Below are 25,179 nucleotides of genomic sequence, written 5' to 3' on the forward strand. Positions count from 1 at the left end.
ATGGGAATGGCAGTGTTGCTTGTATCATAGATTCTGCCTTGGGTCAAGATGTTATCAAGGACTGTATTTTCATTACTTGTTTATTTCGTTTCTATTCCTTTTGAGCGAAGTTAATCTTCAGTGAAGTCATGTTGTACAAAGTCATTTTGAACGAAGCCATCTTGAATGAAACATTAAGAGTGAATGATAATTTCAGCGAAGGTTGGTTTTAAGCGATTACTCTGAATGGTTATTAGCTTTATTGGCTGTTATGTTTTTCAAATCACTTTATTCAAAGTAATTAGAAGCATTCTTAGTTAACAACTTGAATGGCCATTGATGTTTTTCGAATCACTTCTTTCGTCTTCTTACTTGGAAATTTCAAGCCAGTTATTCAGTTCTTAGTAGCATTCGAAGCTAACCCATAATGGATATTACAGTTTCCAGTGGTGGTAAAAAGAAAATAGCTTATAATGTTTTCATTTATAGGAAGGGTAAAGCTACTCAGATGACAATTACATGGCATTGTGAAGTGAAAGGTTGCAAAGGACGGTTAAGTACCACATTGGAAAGCAAAAGAGATGGAAATTACACTGAGAAAGGAGAACACTCACATGCTCCCAATCCTGTTAAAGTTGGCGAAGAAATGGGTAAAGAAAAAGCCTGCAAAGCTGCTGAAACAGCACATTTTCCACAAGACCTATACTCCAAGATGCTGTTGCTGGTCTACCAAACGAACTTGCAGCAAAGATTGGATCAGGGGCAAAATTGAAACATACCGTTATAGAGGGATGAAGAAATTTGTTTTATTTAGCATTTCCCAACATTTGTAGAGAGAGAGAGAGAGAGAGAGAGTGTAATTGTCGTTTGTGGTGGATTCGGTTGTTGGAGTTGGTTTATGGCTGTCTCTCTGTCTGGCCGGTCTGTCGGAATTTTCGTTTTTAGGAGGTCTTGGGCAGTTGAGTCAGAAAGTGGTGAGGAGTTTGTCTGGCTTTTGTTTTGGATACCGGTACCGATATTGATGGTGCATGTGTCTCTTTTTTTCGTTAGATTTGTTGTTGGAGTTTGTTTGAAATTTTTGTTTATTGGTTTCTGTATTGCTGTGATTGTGACCGTGGACCTTACCCATCTCCAGCAACGAAGATCAGGGTGAGTGTTGTTTTGTTTGTGATTTAAATTCCGCCACATAATGTTTGGTGCCCAATGTGGGGCAGCTAGTGTGCAGCTGCAGGTGAGATTGGTGGCTGGTAGTGTGACTGAAGAGAAGGATGGAAAGGGAACTAGTGAGGTTGCGAGAGGAGAATACGTGGTTGAGGGGTGAGAAATGAGAGATTGAGAGTCAGTTGGAGGAGATGGGGGGAATGCTAGAAGTGCGAAAGAAGAAATGAAAGGGGAGATGAAAGAGTCAGAAGAGAGAATGGAAGAGAGGATGGATAAAAAGTTGAGGGAAATGATGAAAAGTGTGGAAGAAATGATGAAAGGTATGTTCAAGGGTGTTTTTGGAGAAGGGGCTGTTGAGGCAGGTTCTCTGGAATGTGTGAAGGCAAGAGAGAAAGAAAAAGGGGAGAAGTGAATGGAAGCGTGAGTGATGAAAGTGATATGGGAATAGGGGAAGTAAGAAACAGGGGAATGAGAGGCGGGGGTAAGGAAAAGGGAATGAAAAGCAGGGAAGGAACAGAGGGAAAGTAAAGGATAAGTCAGGGAAGAAAAGGGAAGAAGGGAAAGGGGAAGGAAACTGGTAGAAGGGTAAGGAAGTGGGAAAGGCAGGAAAGAAGGGAGAGGGTGAAGGCAGTAGTGATAGTGAGGTGGATGGAGGTGGTGGATAAAGTGGATAAAAGAGGGGAAGAAGAGTGTAATGAGTAAGATGAATGTAAGTGCAGAAGTGGACTCTTTGTATTCGAAGAGGGTATGAAAGGACAGAGCGAAAGTAAAGGAAAGTGAGAGGAAAGGAGAAAGAAGAGAAAGGCTATGTATGTGAGGGAGGTACCCTGGTGTGAAAAGTATAATGAGTATGGAAGTAGGGATGCATGATTTCTTTAGAGTATGAAAGGTTTTGTCAGGATAAGTATGGGGAAAGTAAGAGCACGAGAATTAGGAGAGTATTTGACTGGGTTTCTACTTGATATGTATAGGTTATTATGAGTGTGGGGGATGCTGAGTATGACAAGGTGAAAGCTAGACTAGTTGAGCAAGCGAAGGATGAAAGCGAAAGTGTTAAGTATAAGAGGAAGAATGAATTTGATGAGGCAAGAATGAAAGTTGGGGAAACCTTGTCACTGTATGCTTGTAGGCTGGAGACGTTGGCAAGGAAGAAGTTTGGGGATGATGGGATAGATGAATGTAAGGAGTTAGTACAGAAGTTGATAGGGACAGTGCCAGATGGAGTTAGAGAATTTGTGAACTTGAAGCGGAAGGAGAAGAAAAGATGGACGAATGAAAGGTTGACTTGGGGAGAAATCTTGGAAATTGTAGAAGATTATGAGCTTGACCGGGTTATAAAAGAGAGCAGAAGTGTAAGTGTAAGGGCTGGGGTAGATGAGAGAGTACCAGAGTTTGGAAGCTTTAGGGATGCAGTGTTGAGGGGCCCAATGAGAATGGCCGATAGTGTAATAGATAGGAGTGTAAGAGCAAGTAATGTGGAGGTGCCAATGAGGATGAATGGTGGGTTTGTAAGGGAACAACGGGTTGGACGGGTTAGGGATAGTAGTGTACAAAGGGGAAGGTCGATGAGTGGAAGTCGAGCGAAGTGTTTTAGATGTGGAAAGGAAGGACATACAAAGAATGAGTGTAGGTGGGCTTTAGGAGCGTGTTTGGTGTGGGCAACCGGGACATTTGGTAAGGGAGTGTCGAAAGATAGGGGGTTAAATGCTGCCGTGCGGACAGGTGGGTCATGTTGCTAATGGTTGTAGGGGTACCCGAGTGAATGTAATATGTGGCAACTGTGGTAAGAATGGGCATTATGCGAGAATGTGTTCAGAACCGAGAGCGAAGTGTGACGAATGTGGAATGGAAGGGCATGTATCAAGTGTATGTAGACGAAAGAGGGTGACTGTGACAGTGAATTCGGGAAACTGAGTGTGAAGGGGGTTCAAATGGGTGGATCCTCCAGGATGCAAGCGGTGCGTGTGATGCATGTACGTGAGGGGTTGTTGCATGAAGATCAGCAATTTGTTTTGATAGAGTATGGTAGGAAATGTAAGAAAGGGAAGAACGTAAGTAAACTGAATGGTCGTAAGTTGTGTGATAGGGGTGTGAGTGCCAAAGTGGAAATGAGTGATAAAGCGTGTAATACGGATGAATGTGATGGTATGGATAGAACGTATAGCATATGCGGGTTTGATATAACTGAGTTGACTGAACGTGTAGGGGTTAGTGAACGGTTGGAGGTGAGCGAAAGTGTAAGAGTAAGAGAGCGTAGCAGTAATATACGAGTGATTGAAAGCATGAATGAATCGTTGCAAGAATTGGAAAGGTCAATGAGCGAATGGGATGGGTTAGTTGAAGAATTGGGGGAGGTATTTGGGAACGAGTTAGAGGGTATAGATGAGATTGTGGATGAAATTGAGAGTGGTAATAGTGAAGAAGATAACGTGAATCTGAGAGAGAATGGAGGAGAAGATGTGAGTTTGAATGTTGCTAGAAGAGAAAATGATTCTGAGAGAACGATTGCGTGCCCGCGAACGCGATCTAGAGGACCTGCTAGTGAGCATCCGTGGGTGTTGCGTAAGGCGATTTGAAAGGGGTGTGAAAGGTGTTGGTTGGGAAATGCTAAAAGGGGGGAGAAATATAGAGGGATGAAGAAATTTGTTTTATTTAGCATTTCCCAACGTTTTGTGAGAGAGAGAGAGAGAGAGAGAGAGAGAGAGAGAGAGAGAGAGAGAGAGAGAGTGTAATTGTCGTTGTGAGTGGTTCGGTTGTTGGAGTTGGTTTTATGGCTGTCTCTCTGTCTGTCGGTCTGTCGGGAATTTTTCGTTTTTTGGGGAGGTCTTGGGCAGTTGAGGTCCAACCTTGAAAGTGAACGGGGAGTTTGTCTGGCTTTTGTTTTGGATACCGGTACCGATATTGATGGTGCATGTGTCTCTTTTTTTTTCGTTCGTTGTTGGTGGAGGGTTTGTTTGAAATTTTGTTTTGTGGTTTCTGTGTGCTGTGATTGGCGACCGTGGACCTTTACCCATCTCCAGCAACCGAAGATCAGGGTGAGTGTTGTTTTGTTTGTGGGTTAAAATTCTGCCACACCGTATCTAGGAGGCGAAGAGCTATGACGAACTACCTTCCACCCCCTCAATCAGCTACACCCACCGTTATCCTAGAATCCCTGCGGTGTACTTTCACTGGCGATAATTTCATTCTCCATGACAGTGGTATAAGTGATGAGAAAAGGGCTATAATTTTCAGCACTAATGAAAGTCTTACCTGGCTGAGAGAAAATCATCACTGGTTAGCTGACAGAACATTCAAAACAGCTCCAAGTATTATTTTTTTACAAATTTTTACGGTGCATGCATTGATAAAGGAAAGTGCAATACCTTGCATATAGTGTATGTGAAAAGCTCATAGGTCACAGATATTTTATGAATTACAATATTGTACACAGAACATTTTTGATCAGTAAGTGTGGCTAAATGCATTGTGAAAAGCCTTGAGAGAATGCTTGGATGTTGTCTGGCACACTTCCTGATTAGGGAAACTGTATGCATGTCAAATGCATCAGATATTCTTGAAACGTAAGAACATCCCTACTTGGCGACAAGACTTTATGAGTTTGTTGGCTGGAAATGTCTGGGTTCCGGAGAATTCATTCATACTGTATGTGTGTTTTTTTGGGGCGGAGCCCCAGGGTGTGAAGGTATTATTAAACAAATTGTCGTTCGAATATCAACACCGAATATTGATAGAAGCCTTCAGTGAAGGCTCTGTGTTTCAAGACCTGTTGATTGAGACTGTGAACATTGCTGTTTGGAGGTAGGAAACATTTTAGATTTCCAAAACTGTAGATTGTTCTTTTCATTTAACATATATCTCACTTGTGTCAGGCATTTTTTACATTGTGTGTACTTTATAAGAAACATGGGAGGAATTCCCTTATCTTTGTTTTTATACATTAGTTTAACAAGGGTCTTATTTGACTTCTTCATATGTTTCGCTGAGGAAGAGGCATAAGATGTACCCATTGAGGGATATACTGCACTTTGACTTATTTTGACCTATTGTGGGGAAATTATTTAGAGAGAATAGTTGAATATGGTGGACAATATATTTGATCATTTGGTGAACATTAGTATTCCATTTTATTTCATATCTTGTTTCTTGCAACCAAGTTATGTTAGATTATTGTCAAATAAATTATTGTGGGTAATGCGTGTTTTGCTGTAGACCTGAGAGAGAGAGAGAGAGAGAGAGAGAGAGAGAGAGAGAGAGAGAGAGAGAGAGAGAGAATGCGTGTGTGTGTGTGTGTATGTACAAATGTACGAAGCCAGTAGCCACTGTGATGCGGTCACTATCAAGCTTCCAGTAGATGGGACTTCTTGACTTTTAGCAAAGGTAAGCAATGGGATTAACTCTCTGTAGGGTAACATATGTTTTACTCACGAATAAATGTAAGGAAGGTTATACAGTAGTATTCAACAAATTGAAATTACTAGAGCCTTTCCTAGACTCTCCATTTTGATAGACTTTGATTAGCTTCAAGAAATGCAATAACGCTCATGTCCACGATCAAGCATAGCAGGATATTTCTTCCATTAGGACAGAGTGTATGGAGAAAAATTACAAATGTGGGACTAAGAGAAAAATAAGTTAATGCAGAAAATGTTCGAATGTTAATCAAAATGATGACCTGCACAGCATTTCTGTCTACAGATGATTTCATAACAGGGTTTCAAGCCGTAGGTGATTTGGAAAATTACAATAAAAATCTTGACAGTATTTTCCATTATTTCGAAGATAATCACATTGGCCGTCCAATGGCAAACAACTGTAGAAGAAGACCTAAATTTTTGTTATCTGTGTGGAACGTTTTTAGTAGGTTTTAGTTGGATCTCCCGTGAACAAGTAACGCCGTAGAAGGCAGTCTATCTTGTTGTCACCCCACAGTTTGGCTCTTGGAGGCTTTAAGAGGGAAAGAGAGCCTACAAAGGACGAAATATTTGGGAATAATTTCAGGAGAACCTTCACCACAAAAAGAGGAAATAAGGGAACTTAGAAAGAAGAATTAAAAGCATTGTTGAATCAAGAGATTTAGAAATTACTGATTATCTGAGACACCTTGCCTATAGTATTACATTTTGAATGGTTATCCTGATTATCTGAGACACCTTGCCTACAGTATTACATTTTGAATGGTTATTCTTTCTAGAATTTATGGTCTTTATTTCTAGAATAATTTATTTTTCATTTAAAACGTTTTTGTTTATTCTATTTACAGTAATAAAGGTATATTTCTAGTGTATTTTTATTTCTATTAACTCTTTCTAGTATGTATAGTTTTATTTTTATCAACTTCGCTCAAAATGTCTTTAAAAAAAATTAGAAATTCGCCAAAACTGACATTGCACTCAATAGGAACTGCTTAAAATGACATAATTTATTATATGCTCAAAATGACTTTGCTCAGTTTGACTTCGCTTAACTTGACCTCGCTGTAATGATTAGACACGGTTTATTTCATATTTTCGTTACTTGCATAGTTCATATTTTTGTTTTCAGTAGTCAGGGACCTAAAGGTTTGATCTAATTTTTTTGGAATAAATTAATTTAACCAACCGGCTGTCATTTTTCTTGAAACTAAAGAGTTTATTTAAAGGAACATGCCTAGTGTTATCTGTACAGGCAGTCCCCGGGTTACGATGGGTCTGGCTTATGATTGGTCCGGCTTACAGCATTCCGAGGTTATGGTGCTTTTCATATATATTGATCAGAAATTATTTCACGGTTTACGACGCATGTTCCGGGGTTACAACGCTGATCCGACGGAAGAAATATGGCTACAAAATGGCAGAATAATAAAAATTTGGATATTTTTTAATGAAAACCTGTATAAAAATGCAGTTTACATCGTTTTCATACACCCAAAGCATTAAAAGTAAGGTTTTTTAGATTTTACGCATTTTCGACAGATTTTTTCATACGACTATTTTCAGCTTACTGACACGCCTAATAGGAACGGAACCCCCTGTCGTGAAACCGGGACTCGGTTTGCAGTTGATTATGGTTTTTAGGTAAGTAGTGGTTCATTGTAGTTTATGCTAGTAAGGTTAATTGACTAAAAGAATATTTAGTTTTATTCTTCTGCATAAGCATTAGTTATGTGTTGTTTATACATTTTACATTATGTTTATACATTTTACATTACTTTCTGTGCATGGGGTTTATACCTTTTGTGCTGTCTATGCGTTTTGTATCATCGCACATTTATGTTGCCACGTTTTGTCCATTCTTCATTGTCTCACTTTTTATGGTGCTTGAGAGTAAGATATGAGTCTGTAGTAATGCCCATGGCCTCTTTGTAGTAGTTTACGTGTTTCTTGGAAGATAGGGATAAAGGGGTAGCAAAATTTTGTTATGGCTTTCTGGAGGAGAGGCTATCACTTTCTGTCTTGCCAAGAATTTTTACATCAAGCTAACTGTTCCTCTGAATCATGTTGGAAGGTATCTGTGGAGGATGACTTGACCGGTATTGTTGAAGAAAGGTGCCTAGACACAAGCAGGGAAACTTGCTAAGTTTTCCAGGCCTCTACATTCATCTCTTTTTCACCCAGAAAGCAACAAGGAAAGAAGGCCATCACATACTTGCCACAATAATCCATATGTGATCCAGACAGCCTTTGTGATAAAAAGCCCAGCTGCCATCCATGTGCACCATTTGGCAAGAGATCCTCTTGGTTTCCATTAACTTCAAAGGCATTTACAGGCAGTCCCCGGTTTACGACGGTTCCGGCTTATGACGTTCCGAGGTTACGACGCTTTTCAAATATATTCATCAGAAATTATTTCCTGGCTTACGACGATGTTCCGGGGTTACGACGCCGACGCTGATCCGACGGAAGAAATATGGCCCCAAAACGGCAGAATAATCATAATTTGAAGGTTTTTTTTTTTAAACTCAATAGTAATGCAGTTTACATTGTTTTCAATGCACCCAGAGCATTAAAAGTAAGGTTTTCTTATGATTTTTTACGATTTTCGACGATTTTCCGGCTTACGACGGTTTTCGGGTTACGACGCGGTGCAAGAACGGAACCCCCGTCGTAAACCGTGGACCACCTGTACTGTAATTTCCATATTGCAGCGTGAGAAATTTCCTTCAGTGTATGTGAATGGATGTGGTTTATCAGTTGAAGATTTTTTATTATTGCTGGTCTAGTGCTCTCTCCATGCGCACAAAACTCCTGACTCCAGTTAGTTGCCTTGTGGGCCCATTTTGTCAAAACCCAATATGAGATGTTTGGATGACAGGGGGGAGGTTAGTTGTAAATCTTTTAAATAATTTAGCCAATATTTTAAGGGAGACTCTTGTTTCCTGAAAGAGTTGAATTTCATCATCTTTTAGGGAGAGTCAAATCCTTTGCTTTCCCAGATGATATCCAGCCTTACAAGTTCTTTAATGTTAGACAAGCGAACATCTTTTAGGAGATCCTGTGAGACATTCTCAAAGTTATTTCCTCTTGCAGCAGCTTCAGGGCCACCTCTTCTCTTCCATATTACTTTTTCTCAAATCAAGAATAAGATAGATTCTTCCAGTAGCTTTTGGCGAGAAGAGACAAACAGTCGTAGGATCCCCAGACTGAAGCTTGCAAAGTACTGTATGTGGAATATATAGAGCCATCTATTCCGTGGAGCCTTTTTGCAGTTTCAAACTGTTGTAGGCAGTATTGTTCAACTGATGTATTCATAAAGGTTTCAGGAACCCTTATCCTCATATAACACAGCAGAAAGCAGTTGAGTATGGAGGAGCCAAATCTCTATACTGTATATATATATCTCTCTCTTTAAGAGCTAAAGGCAGTTTACCCAAGTGTAGATCCTTCAGCAATTTCTTGTAAGTAAAGAATGAGTGTTGTGTGACAGTGCAGGCACCCTGAATTAACTGTGTAATTGTGAAGATACCAGGTCTCTAGCTCTGTGATAGACACTTTCCATAGCCTCTATAGAGTGGGTGACCTAAGAACCACTTCTGTTTCCTGAGCCATGCTAGCATATTGTATTGTAATAAACAGGGACTTGCTAGTACATTAGATTTTACAGTACCCTGCCACCAGTACTGTATTGTGGTGCTGACTAAAATAAATATTCTTCGGTGGCTAGTTTTTGTTACCAACACCATTGAAAGGTTTGTGTAACACTGGTTTATTTCATCAGGAAATGTTCACACTAGTAACCTACAGTATATTGTAATTAATCAGTGTATTTACCTACTATAGGTATATGCTTTATGTTCAAAAAGGAGGCATGGTTGGCGAGTTAAAATTTTTCCACTATTTGTTGGTCCAAGTTCTAGTAAATTACCTCTAATTAGCTATTATTATCAGGCTTGTTTCCTCCTTTTTTTGAGTGTAGATGTGATTTTATGAGAATATTGGCTAAATAATTTTTTGCATTTTTATCTTTTTGTGACTTTTGTCATTGTTGTGCTTTGAGTCAGGCATAATATTACTGGTCATTTAATCAAGAGAGGACTAGATATGGTAACAGTTATATTGGTAGTTGTAAATTAATTTCAGTTAAAATGTTTAATAAGATAAACTCTTATTCGCTTTATGATGAGTATGATTAAGAATTCAGATTACTGGTCGTTATTATTTTCGCTTGACCACTTTTGGAATTAAAGATCATTTACCTTAGGATGCAGGCATTCAAGGGCTAGATGACTAGGAAAGTGTTTTACGTAGTGTGTTTTAACTCTTTTACGTTGAGGTATTCTGTTGGAACTTTGATGCCAGGAAGCCATTTGGTAATACTATGTAATTGAAGTTTGCTGCTTTATTCCAGAAATGAAAGATGGGTAAATTATTGAATTTTCTGAGGGAGATCAGTGTCATGACCTTTGTTTCAATTTGAAGTTTGTTACCTCTTGCAAGAATTTGAAAATTGCTCATGGTCACCTTATAGCTATTCAAGTGCATTATAACAAATATTGTATTGACTGCTGTTCTTTTCATGAATTGTTCGTAAGTTGGTTTTTAATATGTAGTGCATAATTTTTGTAGAATTAATAAAACTTAGGATGATGTTAAACTTTGAAATGTCATAGATTATACTATTTTCTCTCTATTTTCAAATCATGCAGTATTATAAAGAATTACTATGGATGTTAGAAAGGTAAAAAGAAGAAAATTCATGCAACTTTAAAAATTTAGTATTTTTTCCATGCTTTGAAAGTTATGAACTTGGAGAGAATTTAATAGGAACGATGTCAGACATTGGAAGTTCATAAAATAAACAATGCACATCGCCATCTATTGACAAAGATGCATACTAAACGTTTCCTATGGGGAGAGGAAGCGTAGAAAACGAATTCATCAAAGAACGAGTTAAGTAAGGAAGATATAAGTAAGCAGGAATATTTTACGAGTATTCTGGTGAATGTAAGAAGAATATATTATGGCAGTTAATAACAAGAATACTCGTGATAATCAGGGAAGTGATTAAAGGAACAGGTTCTTCTTCTTCCTCATGTGGCAAAAATTCTTATTGGTAGAGTAGGCAGATAGAGTAAAATTTGAACTTACAGGTGGCAAAGGGGAGTGCTCTGAACATGATTTCAACTTGCGACCCTGTCTGTTTGTATCTTCGAATGTTTGTAACATGAATGTTCATAGGGTGGTAACCTAACTGCATAGGTTTGAAGCTGAATGTATTTCTGCACTTTTGAGAAAAGTTTAATGTTATCATCTTGCAGTTTGTGACTGGCCATTGTATTTGAGTTAATTGTCTGAAGTGCAGTACAGTCTACCCCTGCCTATTCATGGTTCTGGATTCACAGACTCACTGATTTGTGGATTTTTCTATGGAACACATATCCACATTATTCACTGAAAATTTGCCTATTTGCAGAATTTTTCTTAGAGAAATATTCACTGATTACTGTATTTTCATATAATTTTTGTGACTAAATGCATTTTATATGATAAAACTATGAAAATAGTCAGTTATAAGTGTTTTTAGCATTTTTAGAGGGGATCTTTGGTATTTGAACTCTTACAATAGGGCAGTATTTTTAGAGGGGTGTCAAGTATTTGCAGATTTTAGCGATTCACAGGTGGTTGTGGTACCTATCCCCTGTGAATCCAGGGGTCAACTGTAGGCCTTTAGGCCAAACTTTGGAAATGGTTGTACCTTATCTGCAATCTGGATCTCTACGCGGGAAATAAAATTCATATTAGTTTATTCTTTCTGCATGTTAGTGTATTCATAGTAATGAATTCTTTTAAGTGGGTCTTATTTATTACTGGTACCATAAAAAGGTACCTTTCCATGTTGTGTTACCTAGCTCATTTTGAATTTATGCTGGTACAGTATCCATCTTGTATTGTTTGGAACTTTTTGAAAAAATCTGATATTTCATAATTTACAAAATATAGTTAAAAAACAAATCCTCATCACCTTCTCCATGAATTAATAGTTTGTTGTGAATGTGACTGTCTATGTGAGCACTAAGTCTTGAGCATACACTCCCCACTCTGTATAGAAATGTAATGAGCATTTGTTGGTATCTGATATTTCAACTCATTTGTTCCCTCTATTTTCTTATAACCTCTGTGGTACAAAAAAGAAACCTTAAGATACAAAGCAGTGATAATTTTGTAAGAGTACCTGTAGAATGTAGGTCATTTACTACCTTAATCTAATTTAGATGATGCTGGTTTCCTTACAGTAGTGGACAAGATTTAAGATATGAAAACTTTTGTATGGAGAGGCTGAATCATTGTAATGAATTGCTCATGTTATATTAATATTTCAGGGAGCACTATGGAAAAACGTTTGAACATAGGTCAAGGGGGTGATCTGTTTGAAGAATGGTTGGAGCTTCGGAATGGTTGTTTGTGCTGCTCGGTAAAGTAAGTTGATGTAATTGTTTTTGGTTATCTTGTAATTAAATAGAAAGCCACAATATCCCTTCAAAGTATTTTTTCATTGTTTTAACAAAATATCTTTTGAGTGCCCTCTAGAGGTCACAAGTCATAATTTAATTCTCATGATCTCCATAAAATAAATGGAATGTATAAGAAAGTTTTAAATAAAACACTGAGTAGTTGAAAAAATAAACATGAGTGATATTATGTATCAGGTATGTGCTAATTTCTGGTGTGCTACTTGGAAATCTTCTGTCTTGACTGGATGACAGTATGACAAGTGCACTTAATTTTTATTCAGACAAATTGCCACTAGATGTTATGAACATATTGCATAAATTGTAATGGTACATTATCAGAGAATTACCAAAAACAATATGAAATATGAAAGAGAAAAAGGCATTTTACCATGATGATTGGGATACAGTTAAAATTCCAAAAATGAATTAAAATACTAGAACTACCGTATACTGTATGTAAAAGTAAAAGTTTGTTAAATTTTCGTCCTGGTTATAATGAAAGGAAATATACAGTAGATTGTAAATATGTCATTTCGTGGTGATTGTAAGGTAGTAAGCCTGACCACTTAGTTAAAATGCTTAGCTTTAGATCATATGCTGAATACTTGGTGCAGTGTACTCCATATATTTATTTTCTTATGAAAAGGTTGTAATAAGAGTCATATATATCCTTATGAAACAATAGTGGTAGGAGTTGATGCTCTTAATTACATAATGAGGTACAGGATATTTTTTGTATTTTAACATTCCTGAGTCCTATGTGCGGGGGTGGCCAGTTGCTGGAAAAGTTTTCAGTCTTTTGCAATCTGTTTTAGTAAAGATATCTTATCGCAAAGCAACGGGTAAACAGGGATCTGGTTGAAAGGAACTAATATCAAGATTGGTTTTATTTGATTTAATTTTTTTTCATGAGTTATGTGCTTTAAAGTTATATTACGTTGTATAAAGTTGTATTCAACTGTGTAAGCTAAGTCTAAATAACAATAGCTTTACAGTTACATGTTATTCTACAATTGTGACAGAATATTCATGTTTAAACTCAGCAGCAGTTACCGTACATATACTTTTATGAAATTGAAATACATGTCCTATATTTGCAACTGAGAAAGAGTTGGTTACGTAATTGATTCTTCACTGCTGTGGTGTGTGTCTTCTCATACAAAAGCTATTTTTTAGTAACTTGGTATTTGTACTTTCATTAACTAGAATACGTGGTTCTTATAATAACAGTATGTTTTATTCATTTTGCATATTTGTTATAAGATATTTGTGGGTAAGATATTTGTGGGTCCTAACTTGGCACCTTTTTGTTATAACCTTACTTTTCCAACTGATGCAAACTCTCAAAGCTTTTTGAGCTTTTCTATTTCATACATTTTGTACAAGTACTTCACAGATATTTAATTTTTATTAAGTATCAAACCAGTGTACCAAGTTGAAATTCTTTAATTTCATGGGTTGATTAAACTTCATATCCTGTTTCATATCATATTGTGTTGTGATGTTTATAACAGTTATGTGAGTAACAGCGTATACAGATGCTTGGTATTCCACCTCTATACTTAATTCTTTTTTAAGTTGTCTCATATGGTAAGAGAACGATAACAATCACTATTTGTGTTTTAGTGGGGCATATTTTCTCTTACAATAAACCAGGTATATATACTTTATTTACTTGTCTGTAGTATGTTACTAACCACTGTTGCTAGAAAACTCAGCTCAGTGGTATGAAGTTGACCAGTTAGGTATTTGTATCTGGACAAATCCTTAGACAAGACAGTTCCAAACGAAAGGGTAATTTGTAAAAACCCTTCTTGGTAGCTTAGTGCATGCACATCATCCCTTACAGTTCCTCAGTAGGAAACTAACGCACTTTTGATGTGTCTCTCAGCTCAGGAACAGGTATCAGTTCTCCCCAGCTGTTTCAGTCAGGATTGCCCTTTGTTGTCCCATTAATTTTAGGGTTTCTCCATTTCATGTCCATGCTTCATTGTTTCATTTAAAGCATTTTTGGAAGTGGTGGTAGACCCTTGATAAGTTATTAGGAAAATTTCCAGTTAATACACTAAGACTGATAGTCTTGCACTTTTTCCTTTCTTCGTTGATTGATCTTAAAGCTTCTCCTGGGTCATGTCACAGACAGCAAATTTTTGCTCAGTGTTAGTGGTTGGCTCTGTAAGTAACTCTTTGCCTTTACCTTGGCTTTTTCTGCAATTCTTAATTTTGTGTGTTCTGTCTTCTGTGCAGTAGCCTTGCCCTTATGCATCAGTCACTAGTTAAAAGTGTAGGTAAGTTGATTACTCTAGTGCATTTTGCATGTTCCTTTAATGTCACAGCATTTAGTTCTTTTTGAATTTATGTATCCATATTTTTCTATATTCTTGGTATATTTGGGATTTTGTTTCCCCTTGCACATTGTTCAGATGTGGTAAAGGTTGTTGGTCTTTTTTTAAATTAGAAGTACTGTACAGGTACTGGGATTATTTAAGGATGAGATGTTGATTTTATAAATGTACTACAAGTACAGTATCGTATTTGTTTTTGTAATTTTGTTAGCTTAGACTAGTTTAGGGGTGAACCGTCAGATATTTAGTTATCAGAAATGAAGTAAAAGGAAGCATCCATGTCTGAAAATATAGTAAGCCTGTTTGTTGTAAAACAGACTCTGTTTTGAATAATTAGAATGTTCCAGAGAATCCCTTTGAATTAGCTGTACAAAATTGATATTGCAGTGTTGTGTATTACAAGTGGTATGGAGATGGTTTTATTTTGATTGAACAAGAGCTCTTCCAGGCTAGGAATTATTCAGAGGTTCTTACACATTTTGGATTTTACAAGTCTTAGCAAAGCTGCATCATGTGGTGATAATGTCATAAAAATTTGTAAGGTGAAAGAGGTTTGGAATGGTTTGAATAGTAGTAACAACTCCAGCAGATTATTTAGAATGCTAAGATATATATAAGCCTACCATCATCAATTGTCCCTTGTCTGGTATTATCAGGCGTTGGGATGGACAAGGAAGGTGCTGTAAATATTAACATGCTTCTCTTTCATTGAGTAATAATAATCACAGTCTGCCACCATTCGTGATTTGACTTTTTCTTACTGTAATTTACTTATATATATAACACAGCACATAGCAACATCTGAATGGGATTAGGAATTTGCTTGTTTTTCAGAATCAGATTCTAGCCTTTGCTATTTACTGTGCTCTTGTGATCATCATTGCCAACTGCCTCCTCAGAGATCTCAGAGCAAGTGACCCTGAGAATATTATAATTACAATTTTCCGGTTAAGAAGAGTGCACCAGCATCCAAGGATTATGTCATGCCTACAATGAGCCAGTCAACTTGGATAACCAAGATACTTGGTACCTCTGTGATAGATTCTTCAACCTTCCTGCTTACCTATAGTTGCCATGACCCTCATTAGTAGCCACTGGAGAAGCTTCTCTCTGTCTCAAGGAATTGTTGAGGCCCTCATGACCTTGCACAAGTTCACAGTGTTTTTATATCATAAAGTATGCTTTACATACTAGCCCACTTATGCGGGCCAAGACACCCTACATTGAGCGTCTATGTGACCTTCATATGTGCAGCTTGCTACTAGCATCATTGTTGTGTGTTGCTCTCCAGGATTTAGCCTGTTAGCAGTCGATAGTGATGTGTACCATTCATTATTCATGTATATTTTCATTAGGTCTTAGTTTTTTGGGGAAAGCTATCCTTTATGCTCATCTAAGACTTCCCATTCAGTTTAAGTATTCTTTTTGAATAAACTTAATATTTATTTTGTTATTGTCTTATGTTCATTCTTTTTTTTCTGTGATATTTTCTGCACCCCTTTGATTTTGAGAAATATTTTAATAATGCATTTATAATAGCATGCTTGGTTTGGCGGTGGTCTTGTTGAACCTCATTAGGATCAGGAAGATGCCATCTTCAGTGAGACCCTCTTATGGTTCTGTGAGATCTTCAGAGGAGATCTGGAGAAGGTTTTGTCTTGGACTGAGCATAGGGTGGAAGAAAATTTTAGACCATTTTCCTTAGGTAATGACCTCCTGTCAGTGAAACAGTAGAGATCTTGACAGGTGTCAGGAATTGTCTTTCAGGCGAGGAGATGCTCGAAAGGTTTTAAGATACCTTTATCAGCCTCTTAGGTGTTTGCTGTACCCGTTTCTAAGTTAAAGGAGTTATTTTAAGTTTATGGATTGCTCAACACAGGTACCCCAGCCACCTCCAGGTGCTGAGATTCTATTTAGATTGCCATTGTTGTCAATAACACATCCTCAAGTCACTTTTTGTTCCTCAGGAAATAAATGTTACAGAGAGATTTTCGAGAGACTTTGCTAATGAAAACTGACACAAGAGGGTTCTTGGAGCCTCTCACTCCCTTTTGGTAGAATATCACAAACAAGTAGATGTGGCCAAAGGCCAGGTGCCTGGTAGCCTCATTGGTAGAGCCTTTTTATACCTATTATGATAATGTTTCATATCTTCTTTCTAATATTGTATTTAGAGAGTGTGGCATGATAATAAAAGGATTTTCTCAAATTTTACCTGTTGGAAAGTGTGTACATCATGGACCTGCACTGATTTCCTACCAGCCTTATTGATGAACTTTATGAAAAACTTGTCGCTGCCAGAGCAACAGTTAGGAACTTTCTCATTAAAAAGTTTTTCACTCCTTGCAAGGGGGTTGCTGTGTACTCTCTCTCACCCTACCCAAGGATCCATCCATCCCCACTTCCTCTGGTTAGATGACAGTAACTTACTAAGCCATCCATGGCTCTGACCTCCAGACATTCTTATTTGCCCCTTTGGACTGGTAGAAGCGGGTGGGGGGAAATCCAGTGCAGATCACCCGGATGAGGCACATGGAGAAGGTGAAAGAGAGACTGTGGGATGGTGACCTGTCTTCAACTTCAGAACTTTGATTATTCACTTTAAGCAAACTCCCTTCAGGATGGAGATTTTGGTGTCAACAGGAGAATCCATCTGTCAGAAGAACTTCTAGCATTAGTTGATTTTGTAGATGCTTGCTTTCTTATTTTGATCCTTCTGGAAATAGGAAAGTATCCCAATTCCCTTTCTCTGTACTTGGACCTTACCACAGCAGGTAATTGGATGTGCGATATTTGTGTTGATGGTAGGAAAGCACTGTGAGGTAATCTGAAATGTGTTGGAAACTTTGAAAAATAAATTGGAATGAACACTAGGACAGATAGGTTATCATATTTCTGTGAAGGTGGATAACACTCAGGATCAGACATCAGTAAAATAGGTGAGGTTTTCATTGCTGAGATAGCAAATTCTTTGTAAGCTCATGTAGTCAAGGAAATTGAGAGAAGTGTTTTGAAATTGAGAGAAGTGTTTTGAAAGATCTTTTGATAGTTGAGTCTGCAGATAAGGAATGGAGTATTAAGGAAAAAAGAAAGATGTTGAGGCTTTGGGAGGAAGTCAAGTTGCTGACAGTAGGGTTACATTACAGAGAAGAAAAAATTTTATACAGTTGTGAGAGACTTGATTCATAAGAGGCTCAATAAGATGAAGCCAGGGTTGGGAAGGTGAAACGTAAGAAATAGATATCGCTTCACCACCTATATTATTGTCAAAGGTATGGTTACATAGAATATAAATGCACTGCTAAAGAGAGTGGATGATCCAGACTGCAGCAAATCATAGGATGAGGATATCAATGCTATCATTAAATCATGCACAAAGTCCATGAGATTTCAAGTCTTGCATGAATCTTGCAGTAAATGAGAAGTGGTGTACAATATTAGAGGAGGAGATGTGAGGATTAGCAACGGAACTAACTGTGGATATTGATTCAAGTTGCTCCAAAAGTGAAATTTGGTTATACAATTATTATTAAATTGGGTGGAAATGGAATGGTTGAAATTTAAAAGAGATAGGATTGAATTTTTGATTGTAGGAAAAAATTATGATTTTCAGGATGTGGAGGGATGATTCAAGCTGAAATGTGCAAGGTACTGTAATGTGTTCAGTTCAGTTAAAATATTTCTAGTGATATTTTGACCCTTTGAAAAATCTTCCTCAAGATTGTTTTAAGAAGATATGAAATTTCGTAAATCTGACTAAATGAAGCTGTGAATGAAGATGTAAAACATTTTAGGAGATTGAGAGGATTAGAACAGAACTGCTCTCTTTAAATGCTGACATGGAATTTCTAAGGGTGCCTAGAGGTGGAAAAGTTCCTGCAATTTTTATAGTTAGTGACAGGAAGTTTCACTGGCAATGTGACAGATTCTTACATTGTTGTATAGCCATTCCCTCTGTATGATAATCTTCAGAGGGAGGAACCAGTTCTCAACAAGCATGAGGAGCTGATGGTTCCGCCTCATTCTTGAACATTATCTCTATTTTCTTGATGAAGAAAAGCTCATCCTCTCCTGTGCTTCAGGAATAAGGTATGACCTCAGTAGTACAAAGCCAGGGATTAGGTGGTCAGGTTCATAACTCTAAAAGGAGTGAGAGCTGTGTTATCGAAATGAGTGCTCATGGGATCATACATTACCTTCTACATGCATCTGTTAGAGTTTTTGTCCCTTTATTGGTGGAACAATTTAGTGAAGAGGCACAACTAGGTAGCTACATCAGCCCATTCGTCACTTCCATCTCTTCCAGTTACTAATTGTTTCCTGTTGATACAGCATGCCTTGTTCATACAAGTGAAACATTACTTTCCTCCCACGGACATCAAATGTGTACTTCTTTTGGTAAATAACATGCTCCGACTGGTAAAAGTTGAGACCAGGTCGGACAATAAAACCTCAAATCAGAATGTAGTACGTGCACCAATATCTGCCCCTGAAAATGATGCTGATAACCCTTGGTGAGACACCTCAGTGTGCATCTTTTCACCAGATGGAAAATACCTCATTAATGAAAGGAAAACTGATTGAGGCTGAGCATATAGAATTTTGGGACAGAATGTCCTCTTCCAGTACTGAATGGTGCTTGGTCCCTCCTTCAGTAGGAGTTCAGAAACCATTGAAGGAGATGGTTATCTTGCCTAATAATATGGCAATGAAAGCCAAATAGAAGCACCCAATGGATGGAGCCAGATACAGAAAGAACAAAGATCCCCTCCATGAAAGCCTACAACACAAAGAAACTAAGGGAAAAAACAAGTGAAGTTAATGAAAATGAGACAAATCCACACCACCAGTACCACAGAAACAAATAGTCTGGCATATGCAGGAGCAAGACTTGTAGTAGAACTCATGGGGATACAAACACCAACACCATTGCAACCAACTCAACAGAAACCAAAACAGCAACTGCCTTGGAAAAGGCACCTGGAAAAACAAATCATGACGATGAGATCTGACTTGAGTAAACTGAAAGAGATAGCAGAAAAGAGGCTGAGAAGCAAGAAAACAAGAGAGGAACTGAATGAGAAATACAAAGTACAGGAGAAGGGACTAAACAACACAATAGAAGATATAAAACAGAGGCTTGAAGCCAAAGCACATGAGATTCAATGGTATGTGAACAGGAATATAGGATACCAACAGAACAAACTCTTCAGAACCAACCAGAAAAGACTATACAACCAACTAAGAGGGGAAGACAACTGCCAGGAAATTCCTGAAGCCGAACCAAGTAAGAGACTCAGGGAAAACATATGGAGCAATCCAGTATCACACAACAAACATGCGACATGGCTCCAGGAAGTCAAAGCAGAAGAAATGGGGAGAATAAAACAAAGATTCACCGAGATCACGACAGACACAGTCAGACACCAACTAAAGGAAATGCCCAACTGGAAAGCCCCAGGTCCCAATGAAGTCCGTGGATACTGGCTCAAAAACTTCAAGGCCCTACACCCACGAATAGGAGAACAACTCCAGCATTGTATCATAAACCACCATGCTTCCAAATGGATGACCTCAGGGAGAACATCACTGGTACAGGAAAACAGGAACAAGGGAAATATAGGAAGTAACTACAGACCTATCACCTGCCTACCAATAATGTCGAAGTTACTAACAGGTATCATCAGTGAAAGGCTATACAACTACCTAGAGGACACAAACACCATCCCCCACCAACAGAAAGGCTGCAGTAGGAAGTGTAAGGTCACAAAAGACCAGCTCCTAATAGACAAAATGGTAATGAAGAATAGTAAGAGGAGAACCAACCTAAGCATGGCATGGATTGACTACAAGAAAGACTTCAACATGATAACGCACAAGTGGCTAATAGAATGTCTGAAAATTTGCCGGGCAGAGGCCCATCTGGCTTCCTAAAAATACAATGTCTAAATCAAATACAGTGCCCAAGCTCTGAGATAAGACTAGCAGAGGTTAACATCAGGAGAGGGATCTTTCAAGGCGATTCATTCTCCTCACTACTCTTCGTAGTAGCCATGATTCCCATGACAAATTACTGCAGAAGATGGATGCTGGTACCAACTCAAGAAAAGGAGGCAACAGAATTAACCATCTGATGTTCACTTGGGCGACATCAAGCTGTATGGCGAGCATCAAGGAATAGATACCCAAATCCAGACTGCAAGGATTGTATCTGGGGACATCAGATGGAGTTTGAATAGAAAATGTGCTTGGTCAACATACAGAAAGGCAAAGTAACAATGACTGAAGGTATAAAAGCTATCAAGCAGAGATAGCATCAAACACATAGTTGGACAGGATAGAAATACTTTGAGGAATAATGGAAGGAGGATAACAAAACTGCAAAGGATGGACATGATCAGGAAAGAATATATGCAGAGACATAAGGTGATACTCAAGTCACAACTCAATGCAGGAAACATGACAAAAGCCACAAACACATGGGCAGTACCTGTAATCAGATACAGCGCAGCAGTAGTGGAGTGGACGAAGACTGAACTCTGCAGCATAGACCAGAAAACTAGAAACACATGACAATACACAAACACTACACCCAAGAGCAAATACAGACAGACTGGACATAACATGAAAGGAAGGGGGGAAAGGGCTAATAAGCATAGAGGACTGCGTTAACATCGAGAGCAGAGCACTGGGGCAATATCTGAAAACCAGTGAAGATGAGTGGCTAAGGAGTGCATGGGAAGAAGGACTGATAAAAGTAGATGAAGACCCAGAAATATACAGAGACAGGAGAATGAAAAACAGAACAGAGGAATGGCACAACAAACCAGTGCACAGACAGTACATGACACAGACAAAAGAACTGGCCAACGATGAAACATGGCAATGGCTACAGAGAGGAGAACTCAAGAAGGAAACAGAAGGAATGCTAACAGCAGCACAAGATCAGGCCCTGAGAACCAGATATATCCAAAGAACAATAGATGGAAATAACATCTCACCCATATGCAGGAAGTGCAATATGAAAGACAAGACCATAAACCACATAACAAGTGAATGTCTGGCGCTTTCACAGAACCAGTACAAAAAGAGGCATGATTCAGTAGCAAAAGCCCTCCACTGGAGCCTGTGTAAGAAACACCAGCTAGCTTGCAGTAATAAGTGGTACAAACACCAACCTTAGGGAATGATTGAAAATGACCAGGCAAAGATCCTCTGGGACTTTGGTATCAGAACAGATAGGGTAATATGTGCCAGTAGACCAGACTTGACATTGATTGACAAAATCAAGAAGAAAGTATCACTCACTGGTGTTGCAATACCATGGGACACCAGAGTAGATGAGAAAGAATGAGAGAAAATTGATAAGTATCAAGACCTGAAAATCTAAATAAGAAGGATATGGAATATGCCAGTGAAAATTGTACTCATAATCACAGTGTCACGTTAAGTGATGGTTTTGCGGGAACTGCTGGTTCCCCGCTCGTTCCCTTTTGTGGATTGCTGCCTCCTTACCTTCAAGTTTTTTTTTTGTTTTGATGTTTTCGTCAGTGAGCTGCCGTTTTTCTTGCTTCAGTCGGGTCTGGTAGGGCAGCGAGAGTAGCGGCAGTGGCAGCAGCAGCAGGCAGTTTTTGGAGTCGACGTTGGTCGAGTTTTTGAGCAGCAAATTGGAGCACGCCTACGAAGTGGAGCACGTCGTAGAGGTGGAGTGTGACCATGAGTAGTCGTGTGACCACGAGCTGCTCATCTTTGATGACAGCGTGAGGCTGTCCTGACGTCTCCATCGGGGTTTTCTGGTTGATGGGTTTTTGTCCCTGTTGCACAGCTGAGGGCTGTCTTGGTGCCCCGATGGAGGACGTATGTTTGGTTTTTTTTTTTTCTGCCTGCTGTTGTTTATTTTTGCCTTTTTTTTTACAGCTACTTTTTGTTTATCTAACTTGATTTTGTTTAGAGCTGCCTTTTGGTTTTTTTGTATTTATGGTTTTTATCTTTTTACCAGACCTGACTCACTTGTAAATTTTGTAAATAAATTAATTTTAAGCTTTCTTTATTGTTTTTGTTGTTTTCTCCTCCTTTGTTTGTTGCATCTGCCGTCAGTCATGACAGCCCCGTCCTGAGTATGTTAAAGAACCTGCATAACGGCCCACTAGGGTCGTTACAATGGCGACCGTGACAGGATGGCTCTGTTTTGGCTGGCGGGGTTGTTACGGCATTGGAGGGGATCATGAGTGTAAAAAAATAATCTTTTTTTTTTTTTTTTTTTTTTAGGTGGGGAGGTGTCACGTTAAGTGATGGTTTTGCGGGAACTGCTGGTTCCCCGCTCGTTCCCTTTTGTGGATTGCTGCCTCCTTACCTTCAAGTTTTTTTTGTTTTGATGTTTTCGTCAGTGAGCTGCCGTTTTTCTTGCTTCAGTCGGGTCTGGTAGGGCAGTGAGAGTAGCGGCAGTGGCAGCAGCAGCAGGCAGTTTTTGGAGTCGACGTTGGTCGAGTTTTTGAGCAGCAAATTGGAGCACGCCTACGAAGTGGAGCACGTCGTAGAGGTGGAGTGTGACCATGAGTAGTCGTGTGACCACGAGCTGCTCATCTTTGATGACAGCGTGAGGCTGTCCTGACATCTCCATCGGGGTTTTCTGGTTGATGGGTTTTTGTCCCTGTTGCACAGCTGAGGGCTGTCTTGGTGCCCCGATGGAGGACGTATGTTTGGTTTTTTTTTTTTTCTGCCTGCTGTTGTTTATTTTTGCCTTTTTTTTTCTTACAGCTACTTTTTGTTTATCTAACTTGATTTTGTTTAGAGCTGCCTTTTGGTTTTTTTGTATTTATGGTTTTTATCTTTTTACCAGACCTGACTCACTTGTAAATTTTGTAAATAAATTAATTTTAAGCTTTCTTTATTGTTTTTGTTGTTTTCTCCTCCTTTGTTTGTTGCATCTGCCGTCAGTCATGACAGCCCCGTCCTGAGTATGTTAAAGAACCTGCATAACGGCCAGGTCCTGGCAGCCCATTGTAACGACCCGAGTGGGCCGTTATGCAGGTTCTTTAACATACTCAGGACGGGGCTGTCATGACTGACGGCAGATGCAACAAACAAAGGAGGGGAAAACAACAAAAACAATAAAATGAGCTTAATATTAATTTATTTATAATATTTACAAGTGAGTCAGGTCTGGTAAAAAGATAAAAACCATAAATACAAAAAAACCAAAAGGCAGCACTAAACAAAATCAAGTTAAACAATTAACTTTATAAACAAAAAGTAGCTTTAAACAAAAAAGAGGCAAAAATAAACAACAGCAGGCAGGAAAAAAAATACCAAACATACGTCCTCCATCGGGTCACCAAGACAGCCCTCAGCTGCACAACAGGGACAAGACCCCACAAACCAGAATACCCCGATGGAGACGTCAGGACAGCCTCACGCTGTCATCAAAGATGAGCAGCTCGTGGTCACATCGACTACTCATGGTCACACTCCACCTCTACGACGTGCTCCACTTCGTAGGCGTGCTCCAATTTGTTGCTCAAAAACTCGACCAACGTCGACTCAAAAACTGCCTGCTGCTGCTGCCACTGCCGCTACCTTTGCTGCCCTACCAGACCCGACTGAAGAAAGAAAAACGGCAGCTCACCGACGAGAACATCAAAACAAAAAAACTTGAAGGTAAGGAGGCAGCAATCCACAAAAGGGAACGAGCGGGAACCAGCAGTTCCCGCAAAAACCATCACTTAACGTGACACCTCCCCACCTAAAAGAAAAAAAAAAGATTATTTTTTTTTTTTACACTCATGATCCCCTCCAATGCCGTAACAACCCCGCCAGCCAAAACAGAGCCATCCTGTCACGGTCGCCATTGTAACGACCCGAGTGGGCCGTTATGCAGGTTCTTTAACATACTCAGGACGGGGCTGTCATGACTGACGGCAGATGCAACAAACAAAGGAGGGGAAAACAACAAAAACAATAAAATGAGCTTAATATTAATTTATTTATAATATTTACAAGTGAGTCAGGTCTGGCAAAAGATAAAAACATAAGTACAAAATGGCCAAAAGGCAGCACTAAACAAAATCAAGTTAAACAATTAACTTTATAAACAAAAAGTAGCTTTAAACAAAAAAAGGCAAAAATAAACAACAGCAGGCAGAAAAAAAAATACCAAACATACGTCCTCCATCGGGTCACCAAGACAGCCCTCAGCTGCACAACAGGGACAAGACCCCACAAACCAGAATACCCCGATGGAGACGTCAGGACAGCCTCACGCTGTCATCAAAGATGAGCAGCTCGTGGTCACACGACTACTCATGGTCACACTCCACCTCTACGACGTGCTCCACTTCGTAGGCGTGCTCCAATTTGCTGCTCAAAAACTCGACCAACGTCGACTCCAAAAACTGCCTGCTGCTGCTGCCACTGCCGCTACCTTTGCTGCCCTACCAGACCCGACTGAAGAAAGAAAAACGGCAGCTCACCGACGAGAACATCAAAACAAAAAAAACTTGAAGGTAAGGAGGCAGCAATCCACAAAAGGGAACGAGCGGGGAACCAGCAGTTCCCGCAAAACCATCACTTAACGTGACACACAGGAACACTAGGCACGATCCCAAGAACCCTGAAAAGGAATCTGGAAAAGCTAGATGCCAAAGTAGTTCCAGGGCGCATACAGAAAAGTGTGCTACTAGAAAAGTGAGAAAAGTGATGGACTTCTGAGGAGGCAGGATGCAACCCGGAACCCCACACTATAAAAAAAACCACCCAGTCGAATAG

At 39.0% G+C, this 25,179-nt stretch overlaps 1 protein-coding gene across 1 annotated transcript in view; it reads left to right on the top strand.

The window, feature by feature from the left end:
* LOC136836388 (zinc-regulated GTPase metalloprotein activator 1-like) overlaps positions 1–25,179 on the top strand; it is a 125,016-nt gene that overhangs the window by 4,067 nt on the left and 95,770 nt on the right. Inside the window, 1 exon segment of the mRNA XM_067100584.1 lies at positions 11,939–12,035. Coding sequence (XP_066956685.1) covers positions 11,939–12,035 — 97 coding nt within the window.

Source organism: Macrobrachium rosenbergii, chromosome 56 (assembly GCF_040412425.1).
Source record: "Macrobrachium rosenbergii isolate ZJJX-2024 chromosome 56, ASM4041242v1, whole genome shotgun sequence".
NCBI classification, from domain to species: domain Eukaryota; kingdom Metazoa; phylum Arthropoda; class Malacostraca; order Decapoda; family Palaemonidae; genus Macrobrachium; species Macrobrachium rosenbergii.